The sequence below is a fragment of the Lissotriton helveticus genome, chromosome 6 (assembly GCF_964261635.1).
Source record: "Lissotriton helveticus chromosome 6, aLisHel1.1, whole genome shotgun sequence".
NCBI lineage: Eukaryota > Metazoa > Chordata > Amphibia > Caudata > Salamandridae > Lissotriton > Lissotriton helveticus.
Genome location: NC_136067.1, coordinates 1,147,544,603 through 1,147,564,715, shown reverse-complemented (window position 1 = coordinate 1,147,564,715; position 20,113 = coordinate 1,147,544,603). Strand labels below are relative to the sequence as shown.

Genomic DNA, 20,113 nt, shown 5'->3' with positions numbered 1-20,113 from the left:
TAGTTGGGGGGGTTGTGTTAGTGGGCAGGAATGGGGGGGCAAGGGGTGTTTTGACGGGGATGCACGTGATTTTTGCTGCAGTGATATACATGGTACCAGGCGCCTGGGCTGGGTCCTGGGGTTTTCAGAGACTTTCCCATCGAGACTATGGGTGATTTCCCGGAGAAGGCGCTCGCTAGTGGCTCTATGCGAATCCTAAGTTGGAATGTCAGGGGGATGCTGGACAAAATTAAGCGTGGGGCAGTGCTGCGCTGGGGTAAGAGGGACTCAGCGGATGTCATGCTGTTACAGGAGACACATATGTTGGGAACGAAGGTACTGAGTTTACAACGTTTTGGATATACCCAGGTGTTTCATGCAGGTTTTTCCAGGGGCTCGAGGGGGGTGGCCATCCTCATTCATCGACGACTGTCCTATACCCACGAGCGTCATTGGCTCGATCCCCAAGGTCGATATGTGTTTGTTAAGGGTATGATTGGTGCGGAGCCCGTGGTGTTTGGCAGTGTGTATGCTCCCCCTCCTCTGCAGTGGTCCCTGGCAGAGCGCCTATTTGAATTGTGGGCCGAGATCCCAGATTCCTTGGCTGTGATAGGTGGCGACTGGAACGATGTGGTGGATGTGTGCCTGGACAGACAGAGGCTGCAAGGGGCCGCGGTGACAACCTCCCCTACACGTCTGAAGGCAATGATTGATGGGTTGGGCTGGGTGGACGCCTGGAGACATTTGCATGTCAGAACGCGTGAGTACACGTATGTTTCTGCTGTGCATGGCTCCTTCTCCCGGCTGGACTGTGTGTTTGTACCAGGGGCCTTTCTCGACAGAGTGAAGCAGGCCGAGATTCAGCCTCGGGGGCTGTCTGACCACTCCCCGGTCGTAGTACGGATCGGACTGCGCAAGTCGCACCAGCCGTTCCGGTGGCGGAGCGATTGCCCAATACTGGCAGGAGAACCTGACAGAGGGAGTGGATGGTATGACGGTCTGGGAGGCCATGAAGCCCACATTGAGGGGCGTGGATATAGCCTGGTGTGCTGCTGCCCGTCGAAGTCGCCAGGAGGCCACAGTGGCAGCTGCGGCTAAGGTGAGAGTTTTGGAGAATCGGTGTCGGGAAGATGGTGGCGATGTAGCGCTAAGACTGCTCCTGCAGGCGCAGCAATCCTACGCCTCGGTCCTACTAGACGAGGCTCGACAAGCCTGGCTGGCCACACGGAGCAGGGTTTACCAATGGGGCGACAAGTCCTGCACCATGCTCCATCGGCTGTGTCAACAAACTCTACAGCCGCTTACTCTACCGGGCCTCACGGACGGAGATGGGATTGCCATGACGGATCCGGCTGCCCTTGCGGCGAGCTTTGCGGGCTACTATGCGGTACAATACGCCCCTAGGGACAGTCTCCCACCGGAGGCGATTGACAAGTTCATAGCTGACCTTCCCCCCGTGCGATATCGGATGAAGCCAGAACGGCCCTAGACCTTCCCTTGACGGCGGAGGAACTGGGTGACGCACTGGGACAACTCAACACTGGAAAGGCGCCCGGACCGAGCGGATTTCCCAGCGAATTCTACAAGAAATTCCACTTGCAGCTGGGACCGCACTATCGGCGGGCTTTAGAAGCAGCGCGGGAATGTGGTAGCTTACCGGCGGACTGGCGACAGGCTGAAATCGTAGTCTTCCAGAAACCGGGCAGGCCTCCCGACAGACACGAGTCGTATCGCCCAATATCCCTAATCAACTTTGAAGCCAAATTGTTGGCCAAAGCGTTGGCGAATCGTCTCCTCCCGTATATAGTGGACTTGGTCCACCCGGATCAAGCAGGCTTTATGCCGGGTAGAGCGACAAGACACAATATCAGACGTGCGCAGGTGGCGGTGGACGCGATGGGGGCGACTGGGGAACAGGCGGCGCTCCTGCTAGCGGACATTGACAGGGCATTCGACTCTGTCAGCTGGACTTACCTCTTCGCTCTTTTGCCGCGCCTCAATCTGGGTCCGGTTTTTGTCTCGTACGTCAGGCTGTTATACACGGACATCACCGCCTCGGTGCGTATTTCAGGAGCCGTATCGGAGAGATTTCCGGTTGCTAGGGGGACCCGACAGGGGTGCCCCCTGTCCCCTTACCTCTTTGCGTTGGTCATGGAACCACTGGCTGCGTGGGTGCGCATTGATGCGCAGCTTCGTGTGGGGAGCGGGACTTTCGGACAGGATCGCGCTGTACGCGGATGATGTCCTTTTCTTTTTGACCGATCTTAATCGCTCGGGCCCTCGAATCTTGGAAATGATGTGCATTTTTGGAGACGTGTCGGGACTCTTCCTCAACCCACGCAAATCGACCCTTTGGGTACTGGGGGGAAAGTCCGAGGCATTCCCTTGGGCCTCGGCTCTACAAGAGGCGATCGGCGGACTAAAATATCTGGGAGTTTTCCTGTCGGAGTCTGCTGCAATTGCATGGGAGCGTAACATACAGCCGGTATGGGACAGGGTTCAATCAGATATCAAAACTTGGTCGCGCATGCCTCTTAATATTTATGGCAGGTCTGCAATTTTCAAGATGGTCGCACTTCCTAGACTCTTGTACCAACTGCAAAACCATCCACACAGAGTCGACCCGCAGTGGTTCCGTCGTGTGAATTCACTGCTGGGTCGGTTTTTATGGGCTGGGGGTGCTTCCAGAGTGGCGCTGCGGACTTGTTTCTTGTCCACATACTGTGGAGGTCTCGCAACGTCGGACATTCTATCCTACTACCAAGCCTCCCATTTGTTGGTTCTAAACTAGTGGTGGTACGGTGGGCATGGCGATCCGGCATACGCCCTAGAACATCTTCTGATGGGGGACGCCACGCTCCATACACTATTGTATTCGGCCGGGCAGCGGAAAAAACTGCCGCAGGCTACTCAGGTAGTTTTCTTGATTTGGAGACAGGCGCTGCGCCGCATGGGCTGGTGGGGTCGGCTGACGGCCGAAACTCCACTTTGGAACAACGGACAGCTCCCTGCGCTGGCCTCGTTGCGGGGGTTTGGTGGCTGGGACTCCATAGGGATCTCGTCACTTGGCCATGTTCTTACCGGGACTACCCTCAAATCCTTTCAAGCTCTTAGCGCCGAATTTGACATGCCCAAGACCCAATTTTTTAAATACCTACAGCTTCGTCATGCTCTTGCACCGAGTCTGGTGGGGCTGGACCGACTTCCTGAATTTAGCCCCGTGGAAGCTAAGCTTTTCATGGGAGACCTGGGAGATAAAAAAGTCTCCAAAATTTACCAAACGCTAGTCACTCATTGCTCCTCTTCCCTTCTGTCGTTGAAGGCCTCCTGGGAGATAGATGTTGGTCCTTTGGATGAGGATGACTGGAGGGAGGCGCTGGAGTCCCCCCGTGGAGCGGCAATAGCTGTGAGACTCCGGTTTATACAGTACAAGTACCTGCATAGGGCCTATTACACCAGAGAGAGACTGTGGAAGGCTGGCCTTATTGCTACCCCAGAATGCCTGCGCTGCGGGACTGAGAGAGGCACGCTGATGCATACTGTGTGGTCGTGTGTGGGCTTGACCCGGTTCTGGGATGGAGTGTGGAACTGCTTGTCGGAAGTGCTGGGGTGGGATCTTCCTCGTACGCCCAGACTGGGTCTTCTACATATCCTGGATCAAGTAGGTGGTAACATCTATAAGCGTCATCTCCTTCTGCTAGGCCTCGTTGTGGCCAAGCGGGATTTGGCAAGGGCGTGGAAGAGTGACCGTGCCCCCCCCCGCTTGGCGCCTGGAGGGCGGGCTTGGATTTCCTCATGGGGTTGGAATTGCCAGTGTTTGAGGCCAGGGGCTGCCCCCGCAAACATTATAAGATCTGGAAGCGGTGGGCAGACTACAGGGAACTGACCTTGGAGCCTCCCGTTGACATGGATGATGGACTGCCTACCGGTAGAGATCTCGGGGCCTAGGTGGCTCCAGGACGCCTGTTTTGCTCTAATCTGTATACTGCAGCTGATAGTGATCACGTGCACCGGGCTAGGGTGGGATAAGGGGTGGGTAGTGGGGGATTTTGGGGTTGTTGGGCCGGGGTAGGGGTGCGGGAGGGGGGCAAGTTGAAAGTTTAGGCTATTCATGCATTCTGTTGTATGTTGACCACTGACAGTGTCCTCCTGATTCTGGAGAACTGTACATATGATCTGCTTAAACTTCTAATAAACACAGTTGTGAAAAAAAAAACATACACCAATGGAAGGAGAAAAACCCCATGGTCCCAAAGTGAGGGGCCTGCTTAACACCCGTGTGGGTGCACTGTTCCTTCGCGTAGTCAAGCCCTTTCATGGCGATGACCCCCGTAAACAAAATACTGTGAACATTTTCAAATTGGGCAGAAGAAACACAGAAACCCGAGGAGTGCAGATGGCTTCAAAGGGCCTCACACCTCAAACTACATTAGCACGACAAGTGTTATGTATACTTGCATGATTGTGTACGATCTGCCTACTATGGGTAGTCCCACACTTAATTACCATTGATGAACTATCAGGTCAAAAGAGATTCACAAATGAAGAACCACAGTGTCTGCGTAGGGACCTTTTGTATGTCACCTACAAATACACTAAACCGAACACTGGCCTCCCACATGCCCTACATAGCGCCCCCTTACATAACACTTGTTACCAACACATGACCTCAGTCGGCTCCCAAGCATCAACCAGATCATACTATGTCTGTTCATTGATTCCACATGCAGTAGGCGCAGATAGGTTTCACCTGTCACAAAAGAAGGCCCAGAGAAAGCAAAGTGCCTCATTCCCCTTTACCTATGTGGGATAAGGGCCAAGATCCAATCCAACAAGATAGAACCACACAGGGTGGTTGTAAACCTGACCCGAATACGACACCAACCCAACAGCGTTTTACCATTTCACTGAACCCACTGATATCCAAACCGAGCTTGACAGAGTGCGCAGGAAGGGCACCATAGGGGAAGATACCATTTGGCCCTGAGTTTCCCGAAGAAGAGATTCTTGGAGGTAGCAAAAACCCCAATTCAGTACAGGAACAAGTCCGCTCCAGCATCTATCTGCGGAACTAGAGAGTGGCTCTTAGTGTATATGGGGTGGTCTTCTTTAACAACAAGTGGTCTCCTGACATGGAATTCCTGTGTAGGGCCATTCAGCTTGGGGATAAAAAGAGTAATGGGTCGCATGGGGGAGAGTTTTATGAAAATGAAAGCATGACTAACCCCTGTCAAGAAAATGGGACAGGGCCAACAATGCATCAATCGACTCAAGACTTACAGAAACTGGTAACAACAAGAGACTTTAGATTGCAGAGTAATAAGATAAAAGGGGGTGAACAAATAATCATATGGCAAATTATCTTTATTTAGTTAGACAACGCTTCTGACTACCTTCCACACTGAACGTCTCAAATAACCATAAAAGCTTTGTTAAACAACTATTATTGCTCTGCCACAATGAATTTCGGATTTCGATGTACAATACCTAGACTGAAGTAGTGGATCTACACATAATTGTGATCTATTATTATGAACTATGAAACTTGCACCAGTTAAACTCTCGGATTGTGCATACAGTTGAGGAGTTTCTGAATATATTATTGAGGATGTAAATGCTTTCTTGTTCTCTTTTGAAAATCATATGGATATGGAGATAGTCATCCTTACGCAGGGAGGACTCTTAGAATTTATAGAAACTTGCAGAGAACTTTATTTTTTATTGTAACCTATATAGAAGAAGTGGATTATTCTTTTAAAACACATTAATCTTTTCAAATACTAAATCTAGTAGGACGCCTTGAGAATAGGTGTGGCAACATACCAGAAATCCCAATGCTTTGGAGCAGGATTCAGTAGATCTTTGCTGAATCCTCTTTCAGCCACCAGGTACTGGGCAAAGCCATCGTATACAAGCTGAAACAAGAAAAAAAACACACTTAAGAATTTACTTTAGTGAACAAACAGTCTCTAAATAAGACCGTAAAGATGTTTAGTCGCTTTGGAAACCAGGGCTGATAGTCACTGGAAGGAATGTGTTTTTTATATCTTTTTGAGGAGTTGCAACTGTTATTTGGGTTATTAAACGTTCACACCATAACCAATGTGCTATCAGACGAGCAGTTTGTAAGAAGTAGGCCTGTTTAATATTGTTATAATTTCATGAACACCCTCCGCTAAAAACAATTGAACAAATATGTACAATATGTGTAAGTCTAGATGTTTTACTTTTAATTATGGTCAATTGCGGTTATCAAGGGCCCGCAGCCAGGCCCCGTTTTGCTGATATCATGACGTATTAACCTCCAGACATTTTTTATGGAAATCATTTGAACAGCTAGCGATCATGCCGAAAACTTGGTGTGACTATGGGCCAGTAGTTGGTGTACAAACACAGTAAAACACATAAATCAACAAATCAAAACAAATAAATTAATAATTAAAGCATGATCAAGTAACACATCTGCTTACACACCTGTAGTTTAACATTCAACATTATTGACACCTTTCATTGAAACTTTGACCAACTAAAGTAAATAGCATGTGGCTTACGTTCTGATAAGCGGAATGTACCACTGCTAATACCATTTCTGCGACAACATTTTGCGCCTGAATAACAAACACTTTTGAGCACCTTAAGCGGAATAACAAATGTTAGTATAATAGTAAATTAACAATTCCTAATTCTGGAATTGGAAATTGGGGAATGTTACAATCATAAATTGCACATTTGGCAGTAAAAAAATCCACCAGTTTGGCAGCTAATCCACTTTAGGATTAGGGTTAAGGGTATTAATGTAGGTGTGGCATGGATGTGACCCTGAAAAATGAAGTAAATACTTCATGCTCCACCCTGACAATGCACATAAAGCTACTGCTGTGAAAAACATGAGAATGGACCTTTCAAAGGCAACAAAAAATTCATGGGAATGTAGGAGAATGAGTTTCTCTATGGGGAAAAATTTTGTGTGTCACAAGACAGGAAGTCATTTGAGCCAGTGCATATTGATACATGATTTACGTTACTGCAGAGGTCTTCAAACTTTTTGATGCTGAGATCACCCTTTCAAAATGTTTTACCCGTAAGGAGTCCTTCCTGACAAACATTTCAAGAACCTGGTACTCCTCCCCATAGACAACTAAATGCCCCCAATTTCCACAGCAAATCATTTTCATGGTGCGGAAATAATATTAAACAGTGTTTAGCAAACCTAAGGTCAGTGAGCATTAGGGCGTGGTCAAAGGTGTGGATAAAAACAAAGGGCCTCATTTATGAGGAATTGTCGTAGGGCGGCGCGGCACGGCAAGTCTCCTTGCTGCACTGCCCTGCGTTGGCGCACAAATGAATACCTGGAGCCAACGTAGGCAGGATTGTTTATGTGCAGGAAGAGGCACCTTTCTGCACAAAAACAGTCCTCAGAGGTGTTTTCGTCTTTCTATGTGTGCTACAGAATAAAGCACACATGGAAAGTGGAAAAAACAAGAAAGAATGAAAACATTTCTCTTCGTTATGCCTGCTGTGGGGAGGCGTAAGGTTTGGGCGCTGCCCCCAGGTTTACAGGATTTTGTAAATCTGGGGCAGCATCAAAATCCATGGGGGTTAAGTGGGAACACCCACCGCAACTCCCATGGAATGCCTTCTTGATGCAGAGTGAGGCAACGCAGCGACTTGCGCTGCTTTGTCACTCCATATCTGAGACCATGCAAAACCACGCAGGGTGACCACGCGTCGCCTCATAGATATGATTGAGATGCTTGTGCTGCCGGAGCTTCAAAAAAAGTGACGCTCCGGCGGCACAACCCTGCCATAAATAAGCCCCAAAATATTCTGGAAGTTTTTCAAGTCTTCCATAATCTGGTAGCTAAATTAAATAATGGGCAGCTTAAATGAAAAATACATTTTAAAAGGTTGTTACTCAGTGGGAAAAACACGGTAGTACATTATGAAACCTCTATTAGCTAATGCACTGCAGAGGTCTTTGTGTAACCAAACAGCCACAGAATTAAATCTTGGTTGGTGCAGTGGAGAATAGTGACTTGTGTATTTTTAATGCTACGAGGTCACAGCGTGTAACAGAAAGCAATGTGAATGTGTAAGTCATTATTTTATACTTGCAATACACATAATATAAGATAGACTGCTACAAAATGTGAAAATAGTTTTACTATAAAATGGGGTTTCCAAAATGTAGGTTTTAGTACTACCAGACCGTACAAAAATGCAATTTTGTTTTACATACCTGTCCCTTCAACCCCTCCTCGGAGGTACTAAGCGATGTGTAAATACAATTCCGATTAAAAGCACGCACTTCTCAGCCCAGTTGTTCACCCTTTGCACTACCCATAAAAAAACAAATCTTTGTCATCACAATGCTTGGAGTGAGTCGATCAATTCAAGCCAGAACTGTCTCCCAAGCATCCTTCGCATTTGCAGATTACCCTTTCCATTTGCAGATTGACGCATAGAGCACAATTGCATTCCATTCAGGCAAGCAGGCACCCTGGCATGAAGGCTTGTTGTCTAGCTGTCTGCCCGGCATTATTTCACAGCACAGGAGACTCAATTTATGAAACTTCAGCTAAAGCATTTTTACAATTGGAATTAACCATCCCAGGACCGTTGTCTTTTTCCAAAAAGAAGAGCAAACGTTTTGGATTCCAAGCAGAGGTGAGGCTTGGGAATGCACGCCACCTTCCCAGGGCTTCAAGGCTCTCTTGGGGATCGTGCCCCATAGATTGAAGACTTCTGCGTTAGTGGAAAATCTGCTTGATTACAATTAGGACAGTATGAGTACTTCAGGCGATCTATAAAAATCATATATTTCCACCAGTATTCCTTGGATTTGTTTGTAAAACGAATATGTATCGCACACTTAGGAGTGCTGCCAGCCAGACCAAATGCATGACTTGATTCGGAAAAGGGTCTTAATTTGACTTATTTGATACTGAAAAAGTACCTTGTGAATACTAATGCTCTCAACATGGGACTGAAGAATTGCATCCAAAACAATGAGAAGATAAATATATTTTCTGGGCATGCCACTTAGTACATAGAGAACACGTATTCTGCTTTCCACATACCATTATAAATTGTGTACGTCTATACCCTGGCCACAAAAACTGTAAAATAATCTTTTAAAATGCCTAGACATTGTAGCTTTCCTAGGGATGTCTTGTTGTTTTCTGTGCTTTTAATAAAACATGGAGACTAGACTCACCCAGAACTGTTAAAGCAAGCTATTCCACTTCTCAAAACGCGTGAACCTTTGGTCAATCCAAGTAGTTAATTTAGAATCAGAAGTTTTTTCCATCTCAATTGGAATTGCCGGAAACCTTTCATAATAAGAAACGTCTCACAATTGTTAGGTTGATTTCTGTTCAAGGGCCCAGGATCTGTCAATTAAATGCTACCTGTCAGTCTGCAGCACTGATTTTGTCACTGTTAGACTATGCATCTTTGGCGTGTTTTCCCCTGACTTTTTGCCTCTACCTCCTGTATTTTTGATGCTGTGCTGGATTTCGTTTTTGCTTGCTTAGATGTTTTGGGCACTTTGCCATGGCTGATCAGTGTCAAAGTACAAGTGCTCCATGAGTAAATTGCTATTGCAATTGGTTCTCCCTGATTGTCAGATCTGATTTACTGGTAAGTCCCTAGTAAAGCGCACTGAGTGTGCCAGGGCCTGTAAAACAAATGCTACTAGAGGGCCTGCAGCACTGATTCTGCCACCCACATGAGAAGCCCTGAAACGGTATCTCAGACCTGCCACTGCAGTGTATGTGCACAGTTTGAAACTGTCAAGTCGACTCGGCAAGTGCACCCACTTGCCAGGCCATAACCTTCTCTTTTCTTATATGTAAGACACCCCTCAGGTAGGCCCAAGGTACCCCCATGGGCAGGGTGCAGTGTATATGAAAGTTGGACATGTACTGGTGCCTGTGACATGTGTTCGGATAGTGAAATACTTTTTTGTAACAACAACGGTCCCAAGCATAAAGGAATCAAGCATCAAGATAAACACAGACAGAATCAGTTCTGTATTAAATGACTTGTCCAGCCGAACAGAGGTCTAATTTTTACTTTCAACAAAAATACAAGGAGAATTTCCTTCAACAATTTCACGTTGTGGGGCACAAGCCTGTACCCCAATTTAAACACAAACACCTTATTACACTTAAAGTGAACAGGAAAGGGCTTTTAGGCAGAAAGCTTTAAGTGTTCTCACAATCGTAGTAAGAACAAAGATTACAAGATGCACCTTTACATTAACACAGTGCATAGCATAAACATTGTATAAGGCACATAAAATGGTCGACGGCGTTTCGATCCCAGTTTTAATTCAAAGGGATCATCATCAGGACATTTATTAATTGCCTAAATGATTTCAAGCCTCTAAAACCTAAAGAAACAAGCATTTACAATGCAACGGTCTCGGCATTGCAAAAGTTAGAGCTATTAGCACTGTAAATGAACGCGAGTTTAAGGTCTTGACATTGTAAATGACAAGGTCTTTTATTTTGTGGTTGTGTGGGTGTGTGGTTGTGTGTGTAGCTGTGTGTGGTGTTGTGTGTGGGTGTGTGTGTGGTTGTGTGTGTGGTTATGTGTCTGGTTGTGTGTGTGGCTGTGTTTGTGGTTGTGTGTATGTGTGGTTGTGTGTGTGGTTGTGTGTGTGGCTGTGTTTGTGGTTGTGTGTGTGGTTGTGCGCCTCAGGCTGGGAATCCTTTTAAATAAAAGGAGGCGCGTGCACTGGTGCAGTGCGCGCCTCTGGGTATGCACACAGACACATACTCTCTTGAGGGTGGTAAAACGTACGCTTGCAATAAATGCATCTCACTGACAGAGACAGACTCGTTCTAGTGAACGACAGTAAAGTGTGATGGTTCGCCGCAGTGAGTGCACACCTGCGACAGGGACAGGTTCACCGCTGCCACTGTGAAAGCGTCTGACAAACGGACAACAGACAGGCTCACTGTGATGAATGCACTTAGAACAGTGACATAAGAGGCAGGTAGATTGTAGTGAGTTCACCTCATAAACTGAGTGCAGAGACAGGTTGACTGTAGTGCGTGCACCTGACAGAGTTGTAAGAGACACGCCTACTGTGGGAACTACACCTGAGCATGGACATAGACACACATCCAATGAGGCAAATGAAATTTAGCAGTGCAGAGAAGCGCTATATTTAGCTACGCTTGAATGTGACAGCTACACTTGTAGATAGAGCCCCTCAGAGAGAGGTTAGCTTTAGTGACTGCACATGATAGAGCGAAAACACATGCCGAGTACTGCAGTGATTGCACCTGAGAGGGGCAGAGACATGTTTACTGTAGTGAGCTCGTCTGGGGAGTGACAAACTCCCTGCGGTGACTTGCATGCACCAGAACGACTGGCGCCAGACTCAGTCTTGGCGCGGTGACTGCAGGAGAGAGGGTGCAAGGAAACAGTTCCTCTAGGGATCACTAGAGCGCGTCTGTCACTTCAATCAGCTCTCGGATGCAGTCACTACTTCAATCTGTCCCTGCTACTAACCTGCCAGGTGCAGTCGTCACATATTTATATTATGTCCAGAAGCGGCTTTCCTCATATACACATGGAACAGAATTCTATGTTTATTTGCATTATTAATGCAGCAACCCAAGCTCTTGAAGAGTTCATTCTCTGTATACAGCAGCTGCTTCATGTCTGAATTTACTGCTCTTCTTTTGTGCTGAAGTAAGAGTGAAATTGGTGTCAGAAGTCGAATTGTAGGGTATTTCACCAGTCCATTTACCGAGAATATTTTTCCTGAAAGAATCATAGTTTAAGACACTCTTTTGCTTGGCATAGACGGTAATTTAATAATCCAAATTTTAACACACAGCCAGGAAACAGATAACGAGCAGGCAGGTCATGCTGCCTTTAGTTAATGCTCCCTGCCTGTAATGAAAACAACTAAGAGTCCCTTCTTTGTTTTCTAGAAGAAGTACAGAATTGGAATCGGTAGTGCAAGCTTGCTTCACACACACAACAGGTACAGCAAGTGCAGCGGCACTCTTCTTGCACACGCAAAAACACAGGACAGGTAGCTGTAATGAATGATTATCTGAACACACACTGTGGTTGGCAGCATTATCATAGCTGGCTTCCTTACACAAACATACACATGTGACATGGCAGGAGGAGGACAGGACAGCAGTAGTAAAGGTTTCAGTCACACACAGACTGAGTACAGCACGGGTCTGGGCAAGCTGATATTCTATGCATACACAAAAACATGACACGTGTTTTTGAAATATTTTTTCACACACATACAGGACAGACATTGCACGGGCAGCAGATTTATAAACGTCTTTCTCACAGGAAAAATACAGTACTGGGTGCAGCAGAGCAAGTTTCACTTGTACGGAGAACAGGTACAGCCATGGTAGTACTGCAAGTGTCCCTCGCACTCAGATGCACGCACACAGAACAGGTACTGCGCGGGCAGGGTAGTGCCTGATGGTTTACGTACAGAAGATAAAGTAGGGCACAGGGTGCAGCAATGCACGTTCTCCTCACAGACCAAAGTTACAGCACATACATCGCCAACAGCAGTGAAAGCTTCATTATACATTACATACAAAGCCATGTACAACACAGGCAGGAGCAGTGCAAGCTTCCTGTTCACATTACAGATGCACAAACCACTGTAAACTAACATTTTCTTACACACAAACAAACATTGCAGCAATCCAGGGTTCATCGCACACGTGCTCGTCTGTAAGCCTGCCTCCGCCTCTCCCGCACTCAGGCTCCTCTTTAGCAGCGCTGCGCGCTGGTATGCAGACTCCCCCTGCATTCCAGAGAGGCGCGTGACGCGATCCGCTCTGCATGCAATGCTGTGGAGACAAGACCTGGCCGCGCGCACAACGTTATCCTATGGGGAAACGCTGCGCGTGGCCAGGTCTTGTCTCCCTTCGGCTTTCTCAGACTGCTGAGACGCCGACAATAGTTCTCTGGCGAGAACGCGCTTTCAGCGCGTTACTAGCCGAGACCTAAAAAGGGGGGGGGGAAATATAGGAGAATATAAAATACCAGCACACAAAGAATTCGACTCACAGCGTGGTGATAAGTGGAGGGGTGGTGCTAATTTAAAACAGGCAATTGAAGTACTGATAGTGAAATACTGCCAATGTTGTTTTCACTAGGGAAAGGCTATCTGTCCCAAAGGAGTGAATGGGAGATATTCTGTAACATCTTACAAGTATAACTTCCCATTGGGACAAGATAGAAGAATAATGTTTAGGCTCTCTGAACTCAGGATTTAATGACACAACTTTTAGTAAATTATGTGTTGGGAAATGGCACTTTTAAAAAGCAGGCATTTTCTTGTTTAACCATTCTGTGTGCCTCTGCCTGGTTGTGGATTGAATGTCTGGTTTGGAAATGACAGGGGCTAGGGATGTGCATTCACTGTAGACAGCCACTGGGGGGGTGAGGTGTGTCTGGCCCTTCCTGGATTACTCAGAGCTAAGCTAAATGGGGCTTGGCTGCATTAGAAGTAATGAGAGGAGTTTTCCTTGTACCTGAATAGCGCCTGTCTCCCTAGCACGATGATGTCTACACCCCCTCTGGTAATACTGGACACCAGTGAGGACAGAACTGGTTTGGACTGGGCTCAGAGACTCTTGGACAAAGAAGAACAAAGAAAAAATGGGGTATAAGCAGTGGACATTAAACCCCAGAACTTTAGATCACTTCTCGACTCAAGAGGAACTTTTTACAAGGAGAAGAGCTGGGGAGCTGTGAGGAGGAGTACTGCCCCTTTGCTGTGTGCTGTGTGGGGTTGGCCTGCAGTTGCTGCTTTTGCCAAGGAAAGGACAAAGACTGGAACTTTGCTGTGAACTTGCTTGAAGAAAAATATCCAAGGGCTTGTGTGCTGCTGGCCTCCTGTTCTGAAGTCTCAGGGACACAAAGACTTCACCTCCAGCTCCCCCGAACTCTATTGCTGAAAGTTCTGACCTGTCAGGAGGTGCCTATTCCAGTTTTGGGCCTCTGGAGGTTGTTCTTGCTGTTGGGAGCTGAAAGCAACTTAAAAGAAGCAAGAAAAGCAATCTTTGACGCAGTCAGCACCACCGCTGTGACTCTGCAAGCAGAACCGAGGCCAGGAACACTGCTCGTGAAGTGCATGACATACTGCCCGGCCTGCACCGCAGCTCCGACGCCCTTCAACACCTGCAGACGCCTGCAGTTATCAGCATTCCCGACTCCAGCACTCGCACCGACTATGTTACTGCCAGTGCCTGCATCCTGTTATCATGGCGCCGATAACCGTCAAGGGTGAGTCCACAAACTCACCGATTTTGCATTGTCAACGGAACCGACACCTCACCGCCGACTTCCCCTGTCTTGGATTCAACACGTCGCCGCCTCAGGAGAAACGCACCACGCCACGCCTCCCCCGTGGTAGCCAGGGAGCCAGCCACGACCTCGGCACTGACAACTCACCTCCACAACGCCATGCATCGTCATAGACTTTGTTTCCAAAGGTACTGTTTGTTTGGGGGTCAGTGTGACTCCGTGCCCGACGCCGCACACCTCGCAGGCGGTGCCGTACTTTGGATGTATTGCTGTCACAACATCGTATTAGCCCCAGGTTGTCATACCTTACATTATGTTGTAGAGGTGAAACGCTGTTGCTTCCTCGGTCTGGAATGAACTAGAGTGGAGCGAGCAGTTCATGATTACAACTCCCATGAGTCCGGGTTCTGCTTCCTGTTCTGGGGTCGACGGACAGAAGGATCCGTCCGGAATTCTTTAAGTTGCGGCTTCGCGACCGGCTCGAGGCAGATTATTCATTCCTGCCGCTCTAGCGTTACCAGTGTTTGGAGCAGTTCCAGATGACCCTTGAATCGACTGCTCTTGAACGGGTAATGTAAATGGGTGGTGCGCTGTCTATTAATCGCGCACCTTTTGGTTCAGGACTATGTCGTGCTCATTTCAGTCACTGCATTCTTTGAGCTGTTGTTTACCAAGGGGGTGGCTTCTTTTTTCTTTACTGCTACTTCCGCTAGTGTTGGGTACCACTTGCACCTCAGGAGAGGTTTCTGATACCCATTGAGACTCAGAGGAGTTTACGCTTATTATTAACCTCAAGGAGAGGTTTTTCACTTCTGTTGTGACTTGGGTGTGTCTATATTCACCCTGGGAGATAATGCTGTCTGAATTATCATTGTGACATTGCTTCTTCCTTCACTGCATGGGTTAGAACAATCCTGCAAGTGTGTACTTCATGTGATTTGTGAACATGAATTAAGGTGCATTGTATGGATAAATTGAGGCTTTAAGCGTGCTACGTGTTCTCTATTGCCATTTAACAGAGGAGGATCTCTGGTTAAGTATCTTCTCTTCCCCTGTGACGCCAGGCATTGTATACCTTTGGGTAGGGACTGAAGGTTCTTCTGTACATCATACAGGGTATAGCGAGACTTATTGAGGTTGCTTGTTCATGAGCATTTTATGCCTTATGTGTATTACAGGATCAAATCCTTACGGTTCGTAACTGAATTCAAACAGGACGTATTGCAATGCAGCCTGCCTTTATATTTCTTTACAGGTAAAATGAAGTCCTTACTTACGTTTGCATTGTTGAGGTGCTGGTACAGATAGCTAATGTGTGCATTTCTCTTCTAGGTCTCCTTCCCCGATGTTCCCTTCCCTTCCTTCCCTCATTTGATCCGATCAAGATTCTGTGTTGCTTATTACAGCACAATTGAGACAATCAAGAGGTGGACCCTAATTGAGCATCAAATCAGCTCTGAGGTATTCGCAGATGACACATGTGGAGCTATTTGTTTTCTACAAGCTTTATTTTGGAAATAACTGTGTTTAAGTGTCATTTTAGGGAAACATCCATTACAATGCAGTCATTAAAACGCACTACCTTTACAACACAACTGCCTTTACATCGCACGACATTACAACGCATGCCATTACAACACATCACTACAATGCATGCCAATACAAAGCATACCATTACAACGCATGGCATAACAACTCATTATAAGGTAAGTAAAGGAGATTTTTTTATCTTTAGGGTGGGTATGGGTTTTGGGGTACATGGGAATAGTAATGTTTACCCCTAGACTATCCAACACGTTCCCTACTGTTGCATTCACTGGAGTGGGAATAGTAATTTTTACCCCTACACTATCCAACACTTACCCTACTGTTGCATTCACTGGAGTGGGAATTGTAATTTGTATCCCTACACTATCTAAAACGTACCCTACTGTTGCCCTAAAAGTATTATGCGTTTTAATGGTATGCATTGTAATGGCATGCGTTGTAATTGAATGCGTTGTAATGGTAGTTTAAAAAAATGTGTTGTCAAATCATGCGATGTAATGGTAGTTGAGATGTAAAAACTGCATTGTAAAGCATGAGTTGTAATTATTTGTGTTGTAATTGTGTGTGTTGTAACGTCATACATTTGTTATTTTACTACATGTACATTGGATTTTTGTCGTTTTGGTCTTGTTAGATAAAGATACTTTATTTTTCTAAACCGTAGCGCTGTACATTTGTGGTGTTATCACTCATTGTATTACTGTGTGTTTTGAGTACACATACTTTACACATTGCCTCTGGGATGAGCCTGTCTGCTCGTGCCAAGCTGGGATGGATTTTTAGGCATGGATGAACACAGATCATGTGTATGCTTCATGACATAGGCCAGTCTCATGTTAAGGAGGTTTGTTTAGGCATGGAGGATCACACTAAGCGCTACTCTGAAGCAAGGATCCAGTTCAAGATAGCTTGCCTGACTCACAATGTGCTTCATTATAACACTCCAATTTTCCTGGCAAAAAAAACACGAACTATCTGGTCTGGAATGGACACTAAGAAGCTCAAACACTCTACTGCTGAAACCGCATAAATTCAAGAAGAAAACGTACAACTGCGCTTTCTTATGCATCGCTTCAAGAATATGGAACGCTCTTCCCCTGGAAATCAGAACTAAACCCTCTATAATAACGCATCACCGCATTCAAACAAGCATTGGAAATGCAATAGGTCTCGCATTAGGAAAGTTTGAGCTATTGGTCTTATAAATGATTTTTTTTTATGTATGTGTTGTTTTTGAAAATACCTAAATTAATAGCTTTGTCATTTACAATGCCAATAGTTATAACTTTCGCAAATGTGACACCTATAGCATTTGTAATGCAACATGTTTTGTATTTACTTGACTTAGATGTATTGATATTACAAATAACAATGGATTTTAATTTTTTAAAGTAATTAATACTTAATTAATTAATTTTTAATGTCAATAGCTTTAAGTTTTGTAAATAACTTTTGTGAAGATTATGTTCAGTGTTTTTTATTGTGAAGAAAATCCAAGAACAAAAGTGAAATATTAACATTTTTTTGTGATTTGTAAGTAAGCTTGAAAACAGCTTGAAACATTGAAAGAACATATTTGAACCGTGTTAACTTATTCCGGCTAGCATTCTCGTCGTTGGTTGCTACTCCGTTATTTTGAGCAAGAAAATGTTCCCAAAGAAGACAGGATAATATGAGCGTGTCCTATTGCGCAAGAGACGTGTAAAAAAAGCACCATATATTCCGTTCAAAGCACTTTACTGAGCACCAGTTTCTACTTTGAAGAAAGTGTAACATTAAATACAGTAAAACTTTACTGCCTCACATTCACATGTTTAATTACTCAAGCCTTCGCGCTTTGCTGCGTCATGAGGGCGGATGCAGTTTAACGGAGGACCATCTCTTTACGAAAAGGAGAAAGACGGCCTGGCAGCTTGCAAGAAGGATTGTAATCTTACGTGTAGGCACTTTTGTCTCATGTTATGAAGCATTCCCATGCTCAGAGAATTGCCCCCTCCCATCTCGACGAACATTGATGAAGTTCTGTGATGATCGAAAAAAACGTCAGTTAACTGGTTTATTAGAAATTTATATTTATGTGCGGTACTATAAAGGTGTTTCAGTGAGCGCGCGAGTGGTGCGCGTTGCAAAGAAGCGAAAATAAACAAGCATTGGCGCCGCGCCGCGCGGCTGTAGAAAAATATATACAGTTCCTTATTATTATCAAGAGGCGTATGTGTGAGTAGTGCAGTAAAGATGTCACTCAGGAGGCAGATGTTCAACAACTCGGTAATTACTATCCCTGTCATTGCTATTAGGGTAGTCAGAGTCCTCTCTGTCTAAGTCTATAACAAGAGTTAAATGAAGTATTGGATGCCTAGAAGACGCTGTGAGCACCTGCATACACTTGCACTGCCCCTCGATACACATTCCTGTGTCTGCACCCGAAATGGCTGATCATGCTAATTTACCACATGTGGTAACAATTGTTTTTTTTTCATAGTGGCAAGTCCGTTCCTGCAACCAGGTGGTAACCTGAGTGCCTGTGCAAACCAGTGATTTCGCACTGCCTTGACCAAAAGTGTGCCGCCATTCATAGATTAAAATCACATGCTTTTAAAATTAGAGTTATAGACAATATCACTATTGATTTTTTACTTAATGCTAGGGCAACCTATTTCTGAGCCCTGAACAAATAGGGGTACTGTGGTATATGGAGAAGAAGTCATTTGCCCAGGTTATGTGTAGGAAGACACCAGGATTAGTTCCGATGTATATCCACAATCTAGTTCCTGAAACACATCTCCTCTGCATTTCCACTTGCTTACTAACTGTTGACACGCTCCCACGACTCTGCGACGCACTGTGATGGCAGACTGTGAGGCGCTTTGTGGCTGCCTTAGTGCCTGCTGACTGCAGCAAGAGTGTGACTGACCAAGTCCGGGAGTCTCCAGTAGACCGACTTCAGCAGTAGCAAAAGTACGGTATCCGTAAGGTGGAAATAAGACCGCTTTAGAATTTAGATAAAACAAGCAGCCACGGGGCGTGGGAGGGAGAAAGCGACAGTGGGAGGGGTGATTGAAGGACGGAAGAGGAAACACGATAAGAAAATGATTTACCAGCCTGTTCAAAGATGCTAACAGAAGCACAGGACAAGCAGCCACAGGGGTACGGGAGGGAGCAAGAGACAGCAATGAGAGGGTGATAGAGGGATGGGATGGGATAGGATATTAAAACAAGTTAAATGAGGAGACACGCCTGTCGGCCGTGAAACTGAAAGCACGGCCGGCCGGCCGTGAAACCCTTTGATGCAGCCGGCCTGCCAGCCGTGAAAATGAAAGTAATACGGCCGGCCGGCCGTGAATAATATGGGGAGGAGCAGCCAGGAGAGAGCAGGAGCGGAGGCGCCAAGCTGGGGAACAGATGGCTGGCGATTTGATGCTGTGCACGCGCATTTTAGGTCAATGCCCTTGCGCATTGACCTAAAAGCGCACGGGCACAGCACCAAATCGCCAGTCTAGGTAAAGTCTGTTTAAACCCCTATAGTCTCGCTCCGCTCAATGCACATGCGCATTGAGAGGCGAGACCTAAAAAGAATGCAAAGGGCTGTTCCTGAAAAGCTTCCTGCAACTATAGACTTGAAGTCACAAAACTAACTTTAAGCTCATGCTTTACAGCCCAAATCTACCTCTTAACCATGTTTTACTTTGTCTCCTTATATCTATGTTGATCACCCTAAGTCTGCTTACCTTCTTTTATGGTTTGCATACATGTACAGCGCTCTGATACCCAGTCGGGTCATATTCGCGCTCTATAAAACTTTTCAAATCAAATAAACAATTGAAAATAGAATAATTAATACTCTCATGAAGGTAGAGGGCTATTGTCATTACCTGGAGTTAAGTGACAAGAGTGCAGTGGTGTCGGCATACCTATTTTCTCAGTACTAGAATCTGTAATGTGAATTGGCCTTTATAGGTCTTGTCTAGGCAGCGCTTGCACTGTCTCTTCAAGACATGCTGTAATCAGGATATGGGCATAAAGCTCCACCCACTATCCGCCATCTTTTTAATTGGCTCCTGTCCCTGTTGTTTGTAAATGGTGGTTTTTCATTGGTAACAGCCTTTGTAGTCCCTCCTTGTCTCTTCTTGTAACCTCCCATGAGGACACTCCCTAAGGACTCACACATGGTCCTAAGCAAAGCTGTCAGTTGTTACTTTACTCACTAGCACATCTCACGTTCATATGAGACCCTCTATAATATTTCCCTTCATCAGCTCCACACAGAGTA

The 20,113-nt window shown here is 45.9% G+C and overlaps 1 protein-coding gene across 1 annotated transcript in view; it reads right to left on the bottom strand.

The window, feature by feature from the left end:
* Window positions 1-20,113, bottom strand: part of NT5DC1 (5'-nucleotidase domain containing 1) — a 1,533,630-nt gene that overhangs the window by 1,501,294 nt on the left and 12,223 nt on the right. Inside the window, exon 2 of the mRNA XM_078648807.1 lies at window positions 5,803-5,894. Coding sequence (XP_078504933.1) covers window positions 5,803-5,894 — 92 coding nt within the window. The remainder of the gene's footprint in view (window positions 1-5,802; window positions 5,895-20,113) is intronic.